Genomic DNA, 14,328 nt, shown 5'->3' on the forward strand with positions numbered 1-14,328 from the left:
TCGGGTGCAGGGATGTGACCGGTGCAGCCTGGCTCCATGCTCGGCAGCCACTTTGTGAGTGCATGGCCAGTGGGGGGTCTTACTCTCCTGGCACCTAATACAGAGCAGGGCACCCAAGAAGCACTCAAACAGTTAATGAAGGAATACATGCTCTTCACTAAAAGGAGAGCACTTTCAAAGGATATAAAAGGGGACTTCAACGTGAAAGAGGCATTCATTGTGTAGAAAGGAAAGAGCTTTAAAGGCAGATCCTTTCTTAACAATTTATGGTACATTCCTTAATCCTAAAAGACCCATACTGTCACTGTAATACAAATGTCTCTTCCCTTTTTCATCTGGCAGATCTGCATGCTCTGCCCAACTGACACCCACCCAGGGACACCAGAGGTTTAGTATGCCTGCATATGAGACGAAGAGGAGGGTTAGAAACACAGTCAGCCAGGAAACAAGTTTAGGTTATGATTCAATTTAATCCTCTCTACCCCCACCTTTTTTATATTTTAAGCAATATATACTATTATGATAGCTATTAAGGGTGAAAGGATTAATTAAAACTCTAATTATGTGATAAGACTAGCATACTGTCTAACCTGATTTAGGGCAAATTCATCTACTTCAAATAAAAATACCAGACAGAAAAAAAAGGTGAATAATGAATAAAAATTAACCGTGCAGGTACTGTTTTTATATATTTCCTAAGTGACCTAAGGTATCATTCAAACAAAGAGTCATAGTGCATTTTTAATTTTTATTAGTAAGAGTTGGGTACAAATAGCAAATTTAACTTGATATTTAGAAAAAAATGATTCACTCACTAAGGTCTTCATAAAGAAAAATCCATTCTGTACATTTTAATCTCCAATTTTAATTCTTAACACCATAATGCTTCTAAGTCTGAAACTTCACTTTAGGTTTAATTTTAATAATTCTGTCTTGTTGCCTCTGGTTAAAGAGATTAGAAACATCAGGTAGAAAAAAAGCATGAGACTAATTAAAATCACCTGAATATAAAACTTAACTAGAAAGTTTTTAAAAATCTTTAAAACCACCTAAAAATGAGAATACTTTTGGCAGAAAAATTAGCAGCTATGAACGAAATTAACATTACATAATATTTTATCAAGAACCGCATTACAATAATATTGTGGTTTACATATATTAGAATGATTTGCAACATACTAAATGCCTATTTATATCAAATAAAAATCTCTTTATTAAACTTTTTTTTTAATATAGTTTAGCTCTTTTGGGAGATTCAGTTCCCAATAAATGACAAGAACACAATTTAGAAGATGATAGGTGGTACATCTTTTAATTAGAGACCTAACCAGGTAAGTCTGGTCAAATGGTTGTGAAATTATATCCAATAATAAGCATCTATAAAAACTCAAGACAAAAGACTAATTCTGCTCCCCTCATCAGGATGTGTGCTCGGTGTCAGAAATCACACTATGAGCAAATACATAATAAATTCTTGAAACAACAGCTCGTTTTAAAATAAGTGCCAATCTACATTTTTTTTATTCTTCCCCTGACACAATTTCTACTACTCTTCATTTTAAGTGTTTTCTCCTTGGTTGGTGGTATATTACTGCTTCTTAAAGACCAATCATACACAGCATATTCCAAGCTCATTAATTCCTTCACAGGTGAGCTGAAGGGAGCTACAAACAGCAAAAAAAAATGGATTTCAACAGCAAACCATCCACCCTACTCAGGCAAGGCAAAGCCCCATCTCCAAAACACTTCCAACCAAGGTTGCCCTAAAATTAGTCCTGTAAGTCCAACAGTATTACACTCTCATTTTCTCTTTGGTTTGACAGTAAGTTCATATCTTAAAAGGATATATTAAAATTTCCAAGTTACACTACTCTGGAAACATAATTGAGTTGAAAATCCTCTATTGGGACGAAATTTCTTCTATGCTGTGTATTTGGTATGAAATCTCACACCCAGTCACTGAGTTACAAAGAATGTAGGAGAACAAGGAGAGGAATTACTGACTGCACTGTCTCCAGGCCTCTGGGAGCCAGGACAGGGGAACTGCCCATGCCAACAGACAAAGGTCTTCTGAATTCAACCTAATATGTTAGCACAGTTGTAGCTAAGTGATTTGATGAGACTTGTACTGGGAAATGAGTAGCATTTAACTGTGGTTCCTTCCAGAGATATGGGAAATCCCAACATTGTCACTGCTTCCACTTAAGAGTAGCTTAGCCTTGCCGTGTAAGACAGGCGCCCCTGCCCCCATGCACAGAAGACAGTTTTCCACCACCTGGGAGCCACACTTTCCAACACAGAGCTTCTCACTCTTAATGGCCATTCAACAATCAGCAGGAAGACTGAACTTAGCTCAATGAGAATATGACCAAAAATAAATTAATTAATAAATAGGGATAAAAATTGGAAAAGAATATGAACACCAATGGAGTAAATCTTCCCATACAGCTGATTCGAGAGAGAAAATCTATTTGTAAATAACAAGTCAAAACCAAGTAAGACACATCTCTGATTTTGGTTTCATTCAAAAGAATCTTTCATTCCTGGCCAACTAGCTATGTGGTGCAATATGATCTACTTCTTTTTATTTACACTCTATCTATTAAAAATAATTCCTTAGTAAGGACTTGTTAATATTAAAAAGTCTAAATGTTTATAATAAATACTGTATTACAATATTTTAATATTTACAATTGGGAAAAATGTGTACTCTAGTCAGTCATCTCAGTGCTACTTCTTCAATTTCCTCTTCTACAGAATCAACTGCTTTTACTGCTGGTTTACTGTTTGCAGGTTTTAATCGGTGTCTATTTGGATTAAAACTTCTTCCTTCGCCGAAGAAAAAGTCATCATCTTCATCATGTTCTCTACCCCTCCTGCTTTTATCCCCAGGGAGAAAACTGAGAGGGTCAAAGTCTCCTTTGCTGGGAGCCAGGGAATTTGGGTCACTGCTTTTAGAGGAAGTGGTACTGCTGCCACTGGCACCAAAGAGCTGTTCCATCAGATTAGCTTTTTTCTCTTTTCTTGTAATTAAATCTACACTGTCATTACTAAGTTTCTCTAGGCTGTTTCTTTGGAAATCCAAAAGGCCACTTTTTTGGCTAAAAGGATTTGACTTTCCTGATGTTTTTGCAAATGAAGGTACATAGCTGCCAAATGTAAGCTCATTTGGAGAGGCTGGGCTTCTAATATTTCCTGGATTCTGACCATCTCCTTTGGTTAAAAGGCTGAAGTCTTGCAAATGATGCCCGTTAAACAATCTCTCTGAGGATTCAGAGAACATGTGTGTTTTGGGGCTTCTCTCTGGGGAGCGCAGTTTTGATTCCAAATCAGGCAGCAATGGCAGAGGAGGACATTTTAGATTCCGAGAATCTTGGAGTTCTCTGTTGATTTCATTCAGTTTAGCAAGTAGCATTTCTCTCTTCAGTCTTTCTTCCTCCTCTTCTTCCAGTTTATCAATATTTTGAATCTGACACATTTCCATTTGGTATCTTCCAGTTTCCAACCCTGGTTTTTCTTCTCTCTCCAGCAAAGATGTCTTTTCTTTCTGCTTTTTAGCAAGCTCTTCTTTTTCCCACTCTGTATGAAATCAAATTTTAAAAATGGGATTTTATAGCAGTCAATATTTTTAAAAAGGAAAACAACTCTCATCTTTTACAAAACAACAGTCATTACCTAATTTTGGTATTATCAGTACATTGAGGATGGATATCACAAATTTCATCTCTATACTTGACATTCTGGGATTCCAAAAGAATATACTTGATGTGTATTGCATTTAAGATTCATTTACAGAAACAATTTTGTTCTTCAATTTAGGGGTGGGGAAGAATTTCTTGGTTCTCTGCCTATGTTTTATACCTAGTATAGGTTCGTACACTGAATGGAGGGTGGTGGGATGGATGCAACAAAGACTTTTATTTTAAACTTAAAAATAAATTGAAACTCTGGATGTCATACCCTGAGAAGGACACAACATCACTTATATAATATTCTAACAGAAGAAGCATTAAGCTGAATCTAATGAAGAGAAAACTTCAGATAAACCCCAAATGAGAAACATTCCTTTTAAAAAAATGAGTCTGTATTCATCAAAAATGTTAATCTCACAAAATATTTTAAAAACGCTGTGAAACTGTTCCAGATTAAAGGAGACAGAAGAGATGAGAACTAAATGTAATTCATGATTATATCCTGAAAGGAAGAAAATGCTATAAAGGACAACACTGTGTCAACTGACAAAATTGTAATATGAACGGCAGATTAGAGAAATGTGTTGTATCCAAGTTAAATTTCCTGAAATTGAAAACTGTACTGGAATGATATAAGAGAATGTCCTTATTTTGGAGAAATACATATGGAAGTATTTTAGGGTATGGGCAGGAGGTACACAACTTACTCTTAAATAGTTCTTTGGCTATTACTGCCATTTTGCTATAATTTTGAAATTATTTCCAAAATTAAAACATTAAAATATGTAAGAATACTATAATTGATAGCTTTAGTAAATAGCATACATTCTCACTAATGTCAGAAATCATTCCATGTAGATTCCAGGAAAAAAAATCAGTCAAAAATGACAAACAGAAGTGACAGTCTTCTGTTACTTTATTCCTTTTCCTGGTACCTTCACAGAACTGACCACAGTATCTAATTTTCTGTTCTATAGTTTAACATGTGAAAGCATCTCCCTTTGTGCATTAGCCAACAGTGACGTAAATATACCTTCTATTTCAGCTGTTATATTGTTTTAAATACATACACACACACACAAATATACAAATACTAATTTAAGCAACAATTAGGTCATGATTTTATGTTCCACTGACTTTAAGGAAATAAAAAAAAAAGGATTTCTCTGTAAGCAGTTACTTTATAACTATTAAAATACATTCAAAGGACTAGAGTCTGGCATCCCTCTCACCTACACCTTTAAGACATTTCATCCAGATGGAAATGAATTTATTCCTGAACTTCATTTCTAGTATCTGAAACTATGTGAGTTGGTTCACTAAACTTCCACACTAAATGGCTGAACATGTTAAAGATTTACTTTACATGTTAAAAACAAAGAAAAATTAAAGGAATATATTCAGGACCTCACAATTCATTGATTTTAAAGCTTGGGCTAGTCTACAGATTCATGAGTCTCAAGGTCAAGCCAACAAAGAGGCTTGTCTTTCAGTTATCTCTTCAACAAGCTTTAGTTAATACACATTTTCCCCCTTATCTGAATTTTCTGAAGTCACCTGTCCTTACTCCCTAACCCCAAACAGCAACTGACTGATAGTCTTCATTGTTTTCTCTTCCCTTGGCAACTTCATTCAAATGTTTGTGACTCCTCACAGACCATCCCCCACTTCTGAATCAACCTCTTGCTCTGTATGACCAAGTCACTGTTCAGCTGAAGGCATCAGGAGAAGCTAACCCTCTCCTTCCCCAAGGATGCTGACTCATCGTTCGCTCGAACAAACTCTTTCTTACCATCCTCCAGTTCCTCAACCTCTTGTTTTACAACTTGGAGTCCTTGATCTTTAACGAACTTTTCTTCTCTTTCCACAATTGAATTTAGAAGCCCTGCTTCTCCATGCTCATCCCTCTCTTGAGATTCCAGGTCCTATTACACATTTTTTAAAAAAACGCAAGTTCACATGTAGGAAAAGGGGAAGAAATTATCTAAATATCATAGATTTATCTCCCACTAAGCATGATACCAGGCTTAAGTCAGAAATAAAAGCAAATTTAAATTAATTTCAAATTTCAATGAATAAAGCATTAAGTCACAAGTTACCATCCCTTGAAAAGCACACAAAATTATTTCTTAGTTAAAATTTTTAAAAAGCATTTCTAAGACATATCAGAACCAACATAATGGAAGCAAAGCCAACACCTTACATAAAATTCTGAAGAGACAAGTTTCAGAAGTATCCTTGCTTTGTACATTGCACAACAAAATCTGATTAATTCAGTTAACCAGAAAAGGCTATTAACCAACTATGGAGGCCAAGTGAGATGGTACTGGAACTGTAACACGGGCAGTGACAACTGTATTGAATCTTTCAAGTTTACACTATACCCAAAGCCTCCAACTAATAAATTTTATAATATTTAAGTCAAATAAAAACGTAAACAAAATTCCTTGTTTCTTATGGTCCCTTTCACGTGCATGTACGTAATTTTTTAAAATAAATGTAAAATACCTATTATTAGTAGACTTATATAGTTGAGAACTGTCCCCCAGAATGCATTCTCTCCTTCTTCCTTTTAGATACAGAATCCCTTGAGTTTTAGCAGGGCAGACAGCTGTTCAACTGGAGACTACATTTGCTAGCCTCCCTTGCAGCTAGACAGGACCAATGGGATGTGAGTGGAAGTTACATATGCAACTTCTGATCACACTTATAAAAACAAAAGCTGCTTGCCCTCCACTTCCTCATTCCTTCTCAAAGGGGGGCTGAGCCAGTTGCAACCAGACACTCTTTAAGATGGAAGAGCAATAAGAGAGAGGATGATTATCATGGAACAAAGCTGTCTACCTGGATTTCCTACTGACCTTCAGCCTATAACAAGAGAAAGAAACTTGCATCTTGCTTGAACCCACTGAATTCTGGGTCTCTTTACAATAGCAACTTAGTTTCCATAGCTCCCATTTGCTGAGGCCCTTTAAAGTGGCAGGATCAGTCTTAAGAGCTTTACAAACTTCATAAACAGTTATAAGCACAACCCTGAAGGGTAAGCCACCCCTGTTCTATAGATTAGGAAACTGAGGCTCCAAGAAGTAACAACTAAAACGTTAGAACTAGAATGTAATTAAAAAGCAGTGCTAACTCCAAGACTACACTCTTTTCACTGTATCAGGTTGCTGTTCCTCCTGTTGAACCTTATAAAGACCAAGGTTTTTTATCCTTTTAAAGAATTACTTTGCTATCCTACACTTTACCTTTCTCAAAAAGACAAATTAGCTTCAAAGTACAAACATAGGAAGAAACACACTTAGCAGATAGAGCTAACTTGTCTAAATTGTAAAACAAAAATGAAATAAAGAAACAAATAAAAAACTAGAGTACACACAGGAACCAAATCAGTCCATCCTTTCTGTTTTATACCACAGGAAGAGATCTCGGGGTGACTGAAAAACGTACATGGCACACAAATATAAGATCATATGAAACACACAGGATCCCTGGTATATTGGGTTTTTGGGAGCTTAAACTGTAAATACTAAAGAAAAAACCTCAGAGAAAAGGAACTTCCAGTATTCAGTGTATAAGCCCCTTTAAATGAAGGTCCAACGCAGAACCTCTGAATTCCATTCTCATTTCATTGATACAAAGTCAGATTCCACTGGAATTACTTTGCTCAGCATTCAGTTAACCTATAAAATTCTCTTACATAGGAGGCCAAAAAAATTAAATGTAGTCAAATTCTAACAAATCATTTGAAAACTACTACAATTTGCTATTAAACATAAAAGCAAGGAGGATTTTTAGTGACTATTTGGGTACATAAAGGTAAGAACTTAGAAGGCAAATTTTTCTTCTCTTCTACCTCCAACCTAGAAGGAACAATCAACCTTTCTGAAGCATCTGAAAGACGCAATGTGAACTAAGAGTCAATCCAAAGAAATTTAACAAAACGCAGATACAACAGTTGCATATTTACACAGATAGAGCACTAGATTCACTGTTGAAATTTTTAAATGTTTCACATTGCGTTTTTAGGAATAACTTCAAACCTAGAGCCTAGTATCTGATCATATTGCTAAACTCACCAAAGTAAGATGTTCAGGTTCTTCCCGTTTGTTTTCATAACACATAACTGTTTGTGGTGATAGAGGAAATGCTTCCAGCTCCAAGTCTTCACTGGTTTGTACTCCTTTTGTACACTGGTCTGTAAAATCACTCTGGCATGCAGCTATCATAAAAATTATAAGAGATTTTTTCTAATCATATTGAACAATGCTAACATATATGGAATTCAAACTGCATTATGTTCACCATCTAAATAAGATAATCCATGTTTTGTTCAGCTCCACGACTACTCACCATTACTATTATTGTTTCTAGGATTTACTGGCAATTATGTAATTTGAAGGCAATTCTGACAGGTAAATCCTATTAAGCTCTTACAAAGTTCATGTTTTTAACATTTTATAATTCACAGAAGAGAGAAGTTTATACTTGTGTTTAAAAAAAGTAAAGATATGCATAACAATACCAAAATGTTTATGAGTGAAATGAAACAAGAGCTGGGATTTACTTTAAAATACTCCAGAAAAAAAGCAGAAAACATAGATGAAATAAAATTGGTAAAATATATAACTGTTAAGGCTAAGTGATACATAAACAAAGGTTCATCATGTTATAGTCTCTAGTTTGCGGTATGCTTATATATTTTCATAAAAGTTTAAGAATTATAATAAGAAAAATTTTTGAAAATTACGTAAAGCATAATGTTAACGGCCTCAGGAGAAAAAGCTGGGAAAGTTGAAAGGATTTCTGAAAATTAACTATAAGGAAATTTAAATTTATTTCAATGAAGTTCTTTCCCCTTTGCCTTCCTTCTACTTCAGAATTAATTTATTTTATTAATAAGTAATAGCCTACAGTATGTTTTTCACCCATAATAGCTACTATACCATTTTTTCTTGGTGTAAGTTCTTTTTCTTTCTTTGGAGAAGACTTTGGAAGACGATTAGAATATATGTTTTTTATATCCAGCTCTCTCTCCTTTTCCTGAAAACAAACCCAACATAATTAACAATGCAGAGTCTCAGTTTAAAACAAAACAAAAACTCTCACCTTGTCAACTGGTATTTTCCTGACCAAACTGGAATATATGTAATTCAGCTTCCCTTTGTAACTACTAAACTATAGAAACGAGTATCCCTGAGCCATTTAGGTTAGAGTAGAGCAATGACTCTCCCTAAAAAGTCCAACATGCACTGGCAGCAAGAAATTGAGAGCAAATACCGAAAAATTCATTTTCTACCCATACCACCTGTTAGAGCTAGTATTGTCTTAAACTGTCTTCCAGGCTTAGCCATAGAGACAAAGAATTTAGTTAGCATCCTTCAAATGTGGGTTCTGAATTACCAACGAGTTAAAAATTAGCCCATTTTTTTAAACACATATGTTCTTGACTATTTTGGGACTATGGCTTTCTCTAAGAATTTGATTAACAAAACAAAAATTCCACGTAAGATAATAGATAGAACCTCAATTTTGCTAAAAATTTCAACCCATCAATGACCTCTGGATAGAATTAACATCTGCTTTAACAAAATTAAATAATTTGAATGTTTCCTCTAAACACTATGTACATGAAGGACATTATTTGAAACAATTTCTAAAATAATCAATCATGGGGTTATCTGAGGAAGAAGACTGAATTATTCAACCATGAAACATAGAAAAACTCTAGTTTCCATAATTTTCTTCCAGGATTTTATCCCTCAGTTCAGTTATATCTCTCCTATTAGTGTATTTGATGTTTCATTTTTAGCACGCGTTGTAGTGATTATACTAAAAAACCTTTTCTTTCTAAGTGCCAAAGATAATGTTAGAATTTTGTAAACTACACTGTACCAACTTACAAATATGAATGGTAACAGTGTTTTAAGTATTGAGTTCTCATCTAATATATATTATAGTGAGAAATAATGCAATTTTTAAATTTATTTTAAAAGTGCTTACTTTTAATTTGTGATATAGACGTTGTAGCTCCTTTTGAAGAACTTTATTCTCATCATGAGCCTCATATGCCTTTTTCCTTTCAGCAAGCAACTGTCGTTGGAAACTGCTAGTACTCAGCTCAAGGTTTTTCGACAGTTCCTGTGATGTATATAAACACATAAAAAATAGTACTTGAAAAAAATTCAACTGTAAAACACTGCATTTAGCATCAAAATGACATTTTTAGTGGTACTGTACAAGACATAAAAATCAGGCTGGGCTTAGTGTTCATGAACATAAACTGGGAAATAGATTTACCAACAATTTAGTAAGGTACTTAGCCTATTATTCCTTTCTTTGTTTTTCACAGATTTGTAAATAAATTCTTAAGCATTTGCCTGAAATATATAAGAGCAAAAGACAGCCAAAGGATGTGATGAGAAACAACGGCTTTTGGGAATCATTGTTTGGGTAAACAAATACCAATAAAGCTGTGTAAAATAACACAGCACTATTCAAGGTACAGAGATTACCTTGTAAAACATTTCTAGATAAAAACAAGAGCAATTTCCATGGTCTTTAAACACGTTTTGTGAAGTTTATGAAAGAATTTAGGGCAAAATATTTTCTTTGAGGTGACATCAGCAGCATGGCAGTGTGAGTCATTTCTTTTTTCTCTCTCCTTTGATTTACAACTAATCAGACATCTATAACCAAACAAAAGCACCTCTGCACAGCACACCAGGACATCTGAGAGATCCATCCATCTGTGCACCCAAAGTGGGTGGACTGGAACTCAGAGGAGGCTGCAAAGCCAGGGGAGTGGTGGTGATAGAGGCAGGGGCCATGGGCCAGCATGACCTTTCTGGCAGAGGAGGTGGAGGGGGAAGGTAGTGAGTGAGGGTCTGCCGGGCATGCACGCTGCAGCTAGCATTGCTCAAAGAGAGACCACAACGACTGGAGGAGGAGAAAGAAAGGGATGAAGACAGACAATGCGTTTCCTGCTGTCTGCCCTGGGATTCTGGCAAGAGATCCACCCACAGACCTCTCAGACTCCCCTACTGGAGGACCCCCTACCAGGCCATGGGCACACCCAAAGCCCCAAGTCCTAAGCACATACCTCCCCCAACTCTGCTGCCACCCATGTTTTTCTCTCCACCTCCTTTTTTTTATGTACATGCTCCTAACCTCAGCAGCAAATCAGCTCTCATTAGAGAAACCAAAAACTCACGGTATTGTGCCACCTTCTGAAAAACAAAAGAAAGGCTCCTAATTACCAACCTGTTGAACTGTTATAATCAAAGTAAACAAAGCCTTACCTAAAGAAGGAAGATGTTCGCTACTTAAAACACAGCAGCAGAGACACTTTTCATCAAACACTACAAAAAATTATAGTACAGTATTACAAAAAGAAAAGGACAATTTTCCAGCAGCCAAACCCAAAGACATGGAATATCACAAACTAACTGATAAAGAACTCAAAATAGCTGTTATGAAGAATGAGCTACAACAAAACTAAGAAAAGCAATACAATGATGTCAGAAGTAAAATTAATGAATAGAAGAACTTTACCAAAGAGACTGAAATTCTAAAAAAGAGCCAAATAAAAATTCTGGAGCCAAAGAACTCAATAAATGAGATGAAAAATGTATTAGGAAGCAATGGAAAGAGAGCAGATCAGATGGAAGAGAGGACAAGCAAGCTCGAGAATAAGAATTTAGAAATGATTCAGGCAGAAGAGGAGAGAGAAAAAAATTTTTTTTCTGGTGAGGAACATTGGCCCTGAACTAACATCTCTTGCCAATCTTCATTTTTTTATGCTTGAGGAAGACTGTCCCTGAGCTAACATCTGTGCCAATCCTCCTCTACTTTGTACGTGGGATGCTGCCACCGCATGGCTTGATGAGCAGTCTGCAGTTCCATGCCCAGGATCTGAACCTGTGAATCCTGGGCCACTGAAGTGGAGTGCGTGAATGTAACCACTACACCACCAGGCCAGCCCCAAGAACTAAAATTTTTAAAAAGTGAAGAAACCCTACAAGAACTATCAGATTCCATTAGAAGAGCCAATATAAGATTAATGGGTATAACAGCAGAAAAAGCAAGGGGGAAGAGAGCAGAGAACTTATTTAGAGAAATAACAGCTGAGAAGTTCCCAAATCTGAAGAAACTGGATATACAAGTCCAAAAAGCTAACAGAACACCTTACTATCTCAAGCAAAAAGATATTCTCAAACACACATTATATTAAAACTATCAAAGAATTGTAAAGGCAACCAGAGAAAAAGAGACTGTAACATACGAAGAAACCTCCACTAGGCTATCAGAAGATTTCTTAGCAGAAACTCTACAGGCCAGCAGAGAGTGGAATGACATGTTCAAAGTATGGAAAGATAAAAATTGCCAGCCAAGAACACTCTATTCAGCAAAGTTATCCTTCATATCTGAAGGAAAAATAAAGGCTTTCCTAGACAAACAAAAGCTAAAGGAGTTCACCGCCACCAGATGTGCCTTACAAGAAATTTGAAAGGAGCTGTTCAAGCTGAAATGAAAAGACGAAAGGACACAAAACTCTGATTAGGGTGAAAGACAGAACTAGAAATCTGTAACTCTTTTTTAGAATAATATATTAAATGGTTATAGCATAAAGGTTAAAGGAAAAGAGCAGTAAAAATAACAATAAAGAGCACTAAAAGTAAGTAGTATAGTTACTACAACTTGGTAACAAAATCACAGCACGAAAACAGAGAATTTCTGACAACAAAAAATGTAAAATAGGTTAGAGTAAAACAATGGGACTTTTATAAGTTGATGAAGATAAATTGCTTTCAGCCGTAAAAGGACTACTACATTGATGAGATGCTGTACGTAAACCTCACGGTAACCGCAAAGCAAAAATCTAAAGCAGAGACATAAAACATAAAAAAAGGGGAGACTGAGCAAATCACCATGGAAAACCACCCACTGACAAAGGCAGACAGAAACAGAAGGGAAAAGAAACAACGGAGAGAAAAAATAACCAGAAGGCAAAAGATAAAATGCCAGCAATAAATCCTTACATATCAATAATCACCCTAAATCTAAATGAATTGAACTCACCAATCAAAAGGCACAGAGTGGCTGAATAGATTAAAAAAACAAGAACCAACTATAAGCTCCCTACAGAAAATTCATTTCAGCTCTAAAAGCACACAGAGGCTCAAAGTGAAAGGATGGAAGATGATATTCCAAGCAAATGGAAACCAAAAGAAGGCAGGCATAGCTATTCTTATATCATACAAAACAGACTTCAAGCCAAAAAAGGTAATAAGACAAAGAAAATCATAAGACAATGATAAAGAGGTCAATACATCAAGAAGACATAACAATTGTAAATATATACGCTCCCAACACCTGAGCACCAAAGTATATTAAGCAAATACTGACAGATCCTAGGGGAGAAACAGATAACACAATAATATTAGGGGACTTTAATACCCCACTACCGGAAATACATAGATTTTCTTGGTAGGAAATCAACAAGGAAAGAGTGGAACTGAACCACACTTTAGAACATGGACTTAAAATACATACACAGAACACTCCATCCAACAGCAGCAGAATACACATTCTCCTCAAGTGCACATGGAACATTATTCAGGATAGATCATATGATTGGCCATGAAACAAATCTTAGGAAATTTAAGAAGAATGAAATCATACCAACTATCTCTTCTGACCACAGTGGCATGAAACTAGAAAGTAACAACAAGAGGGAAATGAAAATATCTACAAATAAGTGGAAACTAAACAACACACTTCTAAACAACCATTGAGTCAAAAAAGAAATCAAAAGAGAAATAATAAATTATCTCAGAACAAGTAAAAATGGAGATACAACATATGAAATCTTGTAGAATGCAGCAAAAGCAGTTCTGAGAGGAAAGTTTACCACAATAAATACATATATTAAAAAATTAGAAACATCTCAAATAAACAACCTAACTTTACACCTCAAGGAACTAGAAAAATAAGAACATATTAAGCACAAAGTTAGCAAAAGGAAGGAAAAAAATAAAGATCAGAGTGGAAATAAATGAAATAACAACCAAAAAAAACAAGAGAAAGAATCAATGAAACTAAGAGCTGGTTCTTTCAAAAGATAAACAAAATTGACAAACCTTAGGCTAGACTAAGAAAAAAAGAGAGAAGACTCAAATAAATAAACTTAGGAAGGAAAGAGGAGACATTACAACTGATAGTACAGAAATACATAGAATCATAGGATGCTACTACGAACAATTATAAGCCAACAAATGACATAACCTAGAAGAAATGGACACATTTCTAGAAACACACAACCTCCCAAGCCTGAATCAGAAAGAAACAGAAAATCTGAACAGACCAATAACGAGTAAAGAGATTGAAGCAGTAGTCAAAAAAACCCCAACACAGAAAACTTCGGGACCAGGCAGCTTCACTGGAGAATTAGCACCAATCTTCCCAAAACATCAAGGAGGAGGGAATCCTTCCAAACTCATTCTGTGGAGCCAGCATTACCTTGAAACCAAACCAGAGAAGGACACCACAAGAAAACAAAACTATAAACCAATATCCCTGATGAATACAGATGCAAAACTTCTCAAGAAAGTATTAGCAAACTGAATTCAAGAAA

At 35.5% G+C, this 14,328-nt stretch overlaps 1 protein-coding gene across 3 annotated transcripts in view; it reads right to left on the reverse strand.

The window, feature by feature from the left end:
- Window positions 1-734: 734 nt before the first annotated feature.
- LCA5 (lebercilin LCA5) overlaps window positions 735-14,328 on the reverse strand; it is a 67,989-nt gene continuing 54,395 nt past the window's right edge. For all 3 annotated transcript variants that reach the window (XM_070559013.1, XM_070559015.1, XM_070559016.1), the window contains 5 exons: window positions 9,696-9,833; window positions 8,639-8,735; window positions 7,772-7,914; window positions 5,485-5,617; window positions 735-3,579 (listed from right to left, as the gene is read on the reverse strand). In XM_070559013.1, coding sequence (XP_070415114.1) covers window positions 2,720-3,579; window positions 5,485-5,617; window positions 7,772-7,914; window positions 8,639-8,735; window positions 9,696-9,833 — 1,371 coding nt within the window. In that variant the 3' untranslated portion in view covers window positions 735-2,719. The remainder of the gene's footprint in view (window positions 3,580-5,484; window positions 5,618-7,771; window positions 7,915-8,638; window positions 8,736-9,695; window positions 9,834-14,328) is intronic.

This window comes from Equus przewalskii, chromosome 9 (assembly GCF_037783145.1).
Source record: "Equus przewalskii isolate Varuska chromosome 9, EquPr2, whole genome shotgun sequence".
NCBI classification, from domain to species: domain Eukaryota; kingdom Metazoa; phylum Chordata; class Mammalia; order Perissodactyla; family Equidae; genus Equus; species Equus przewalskii.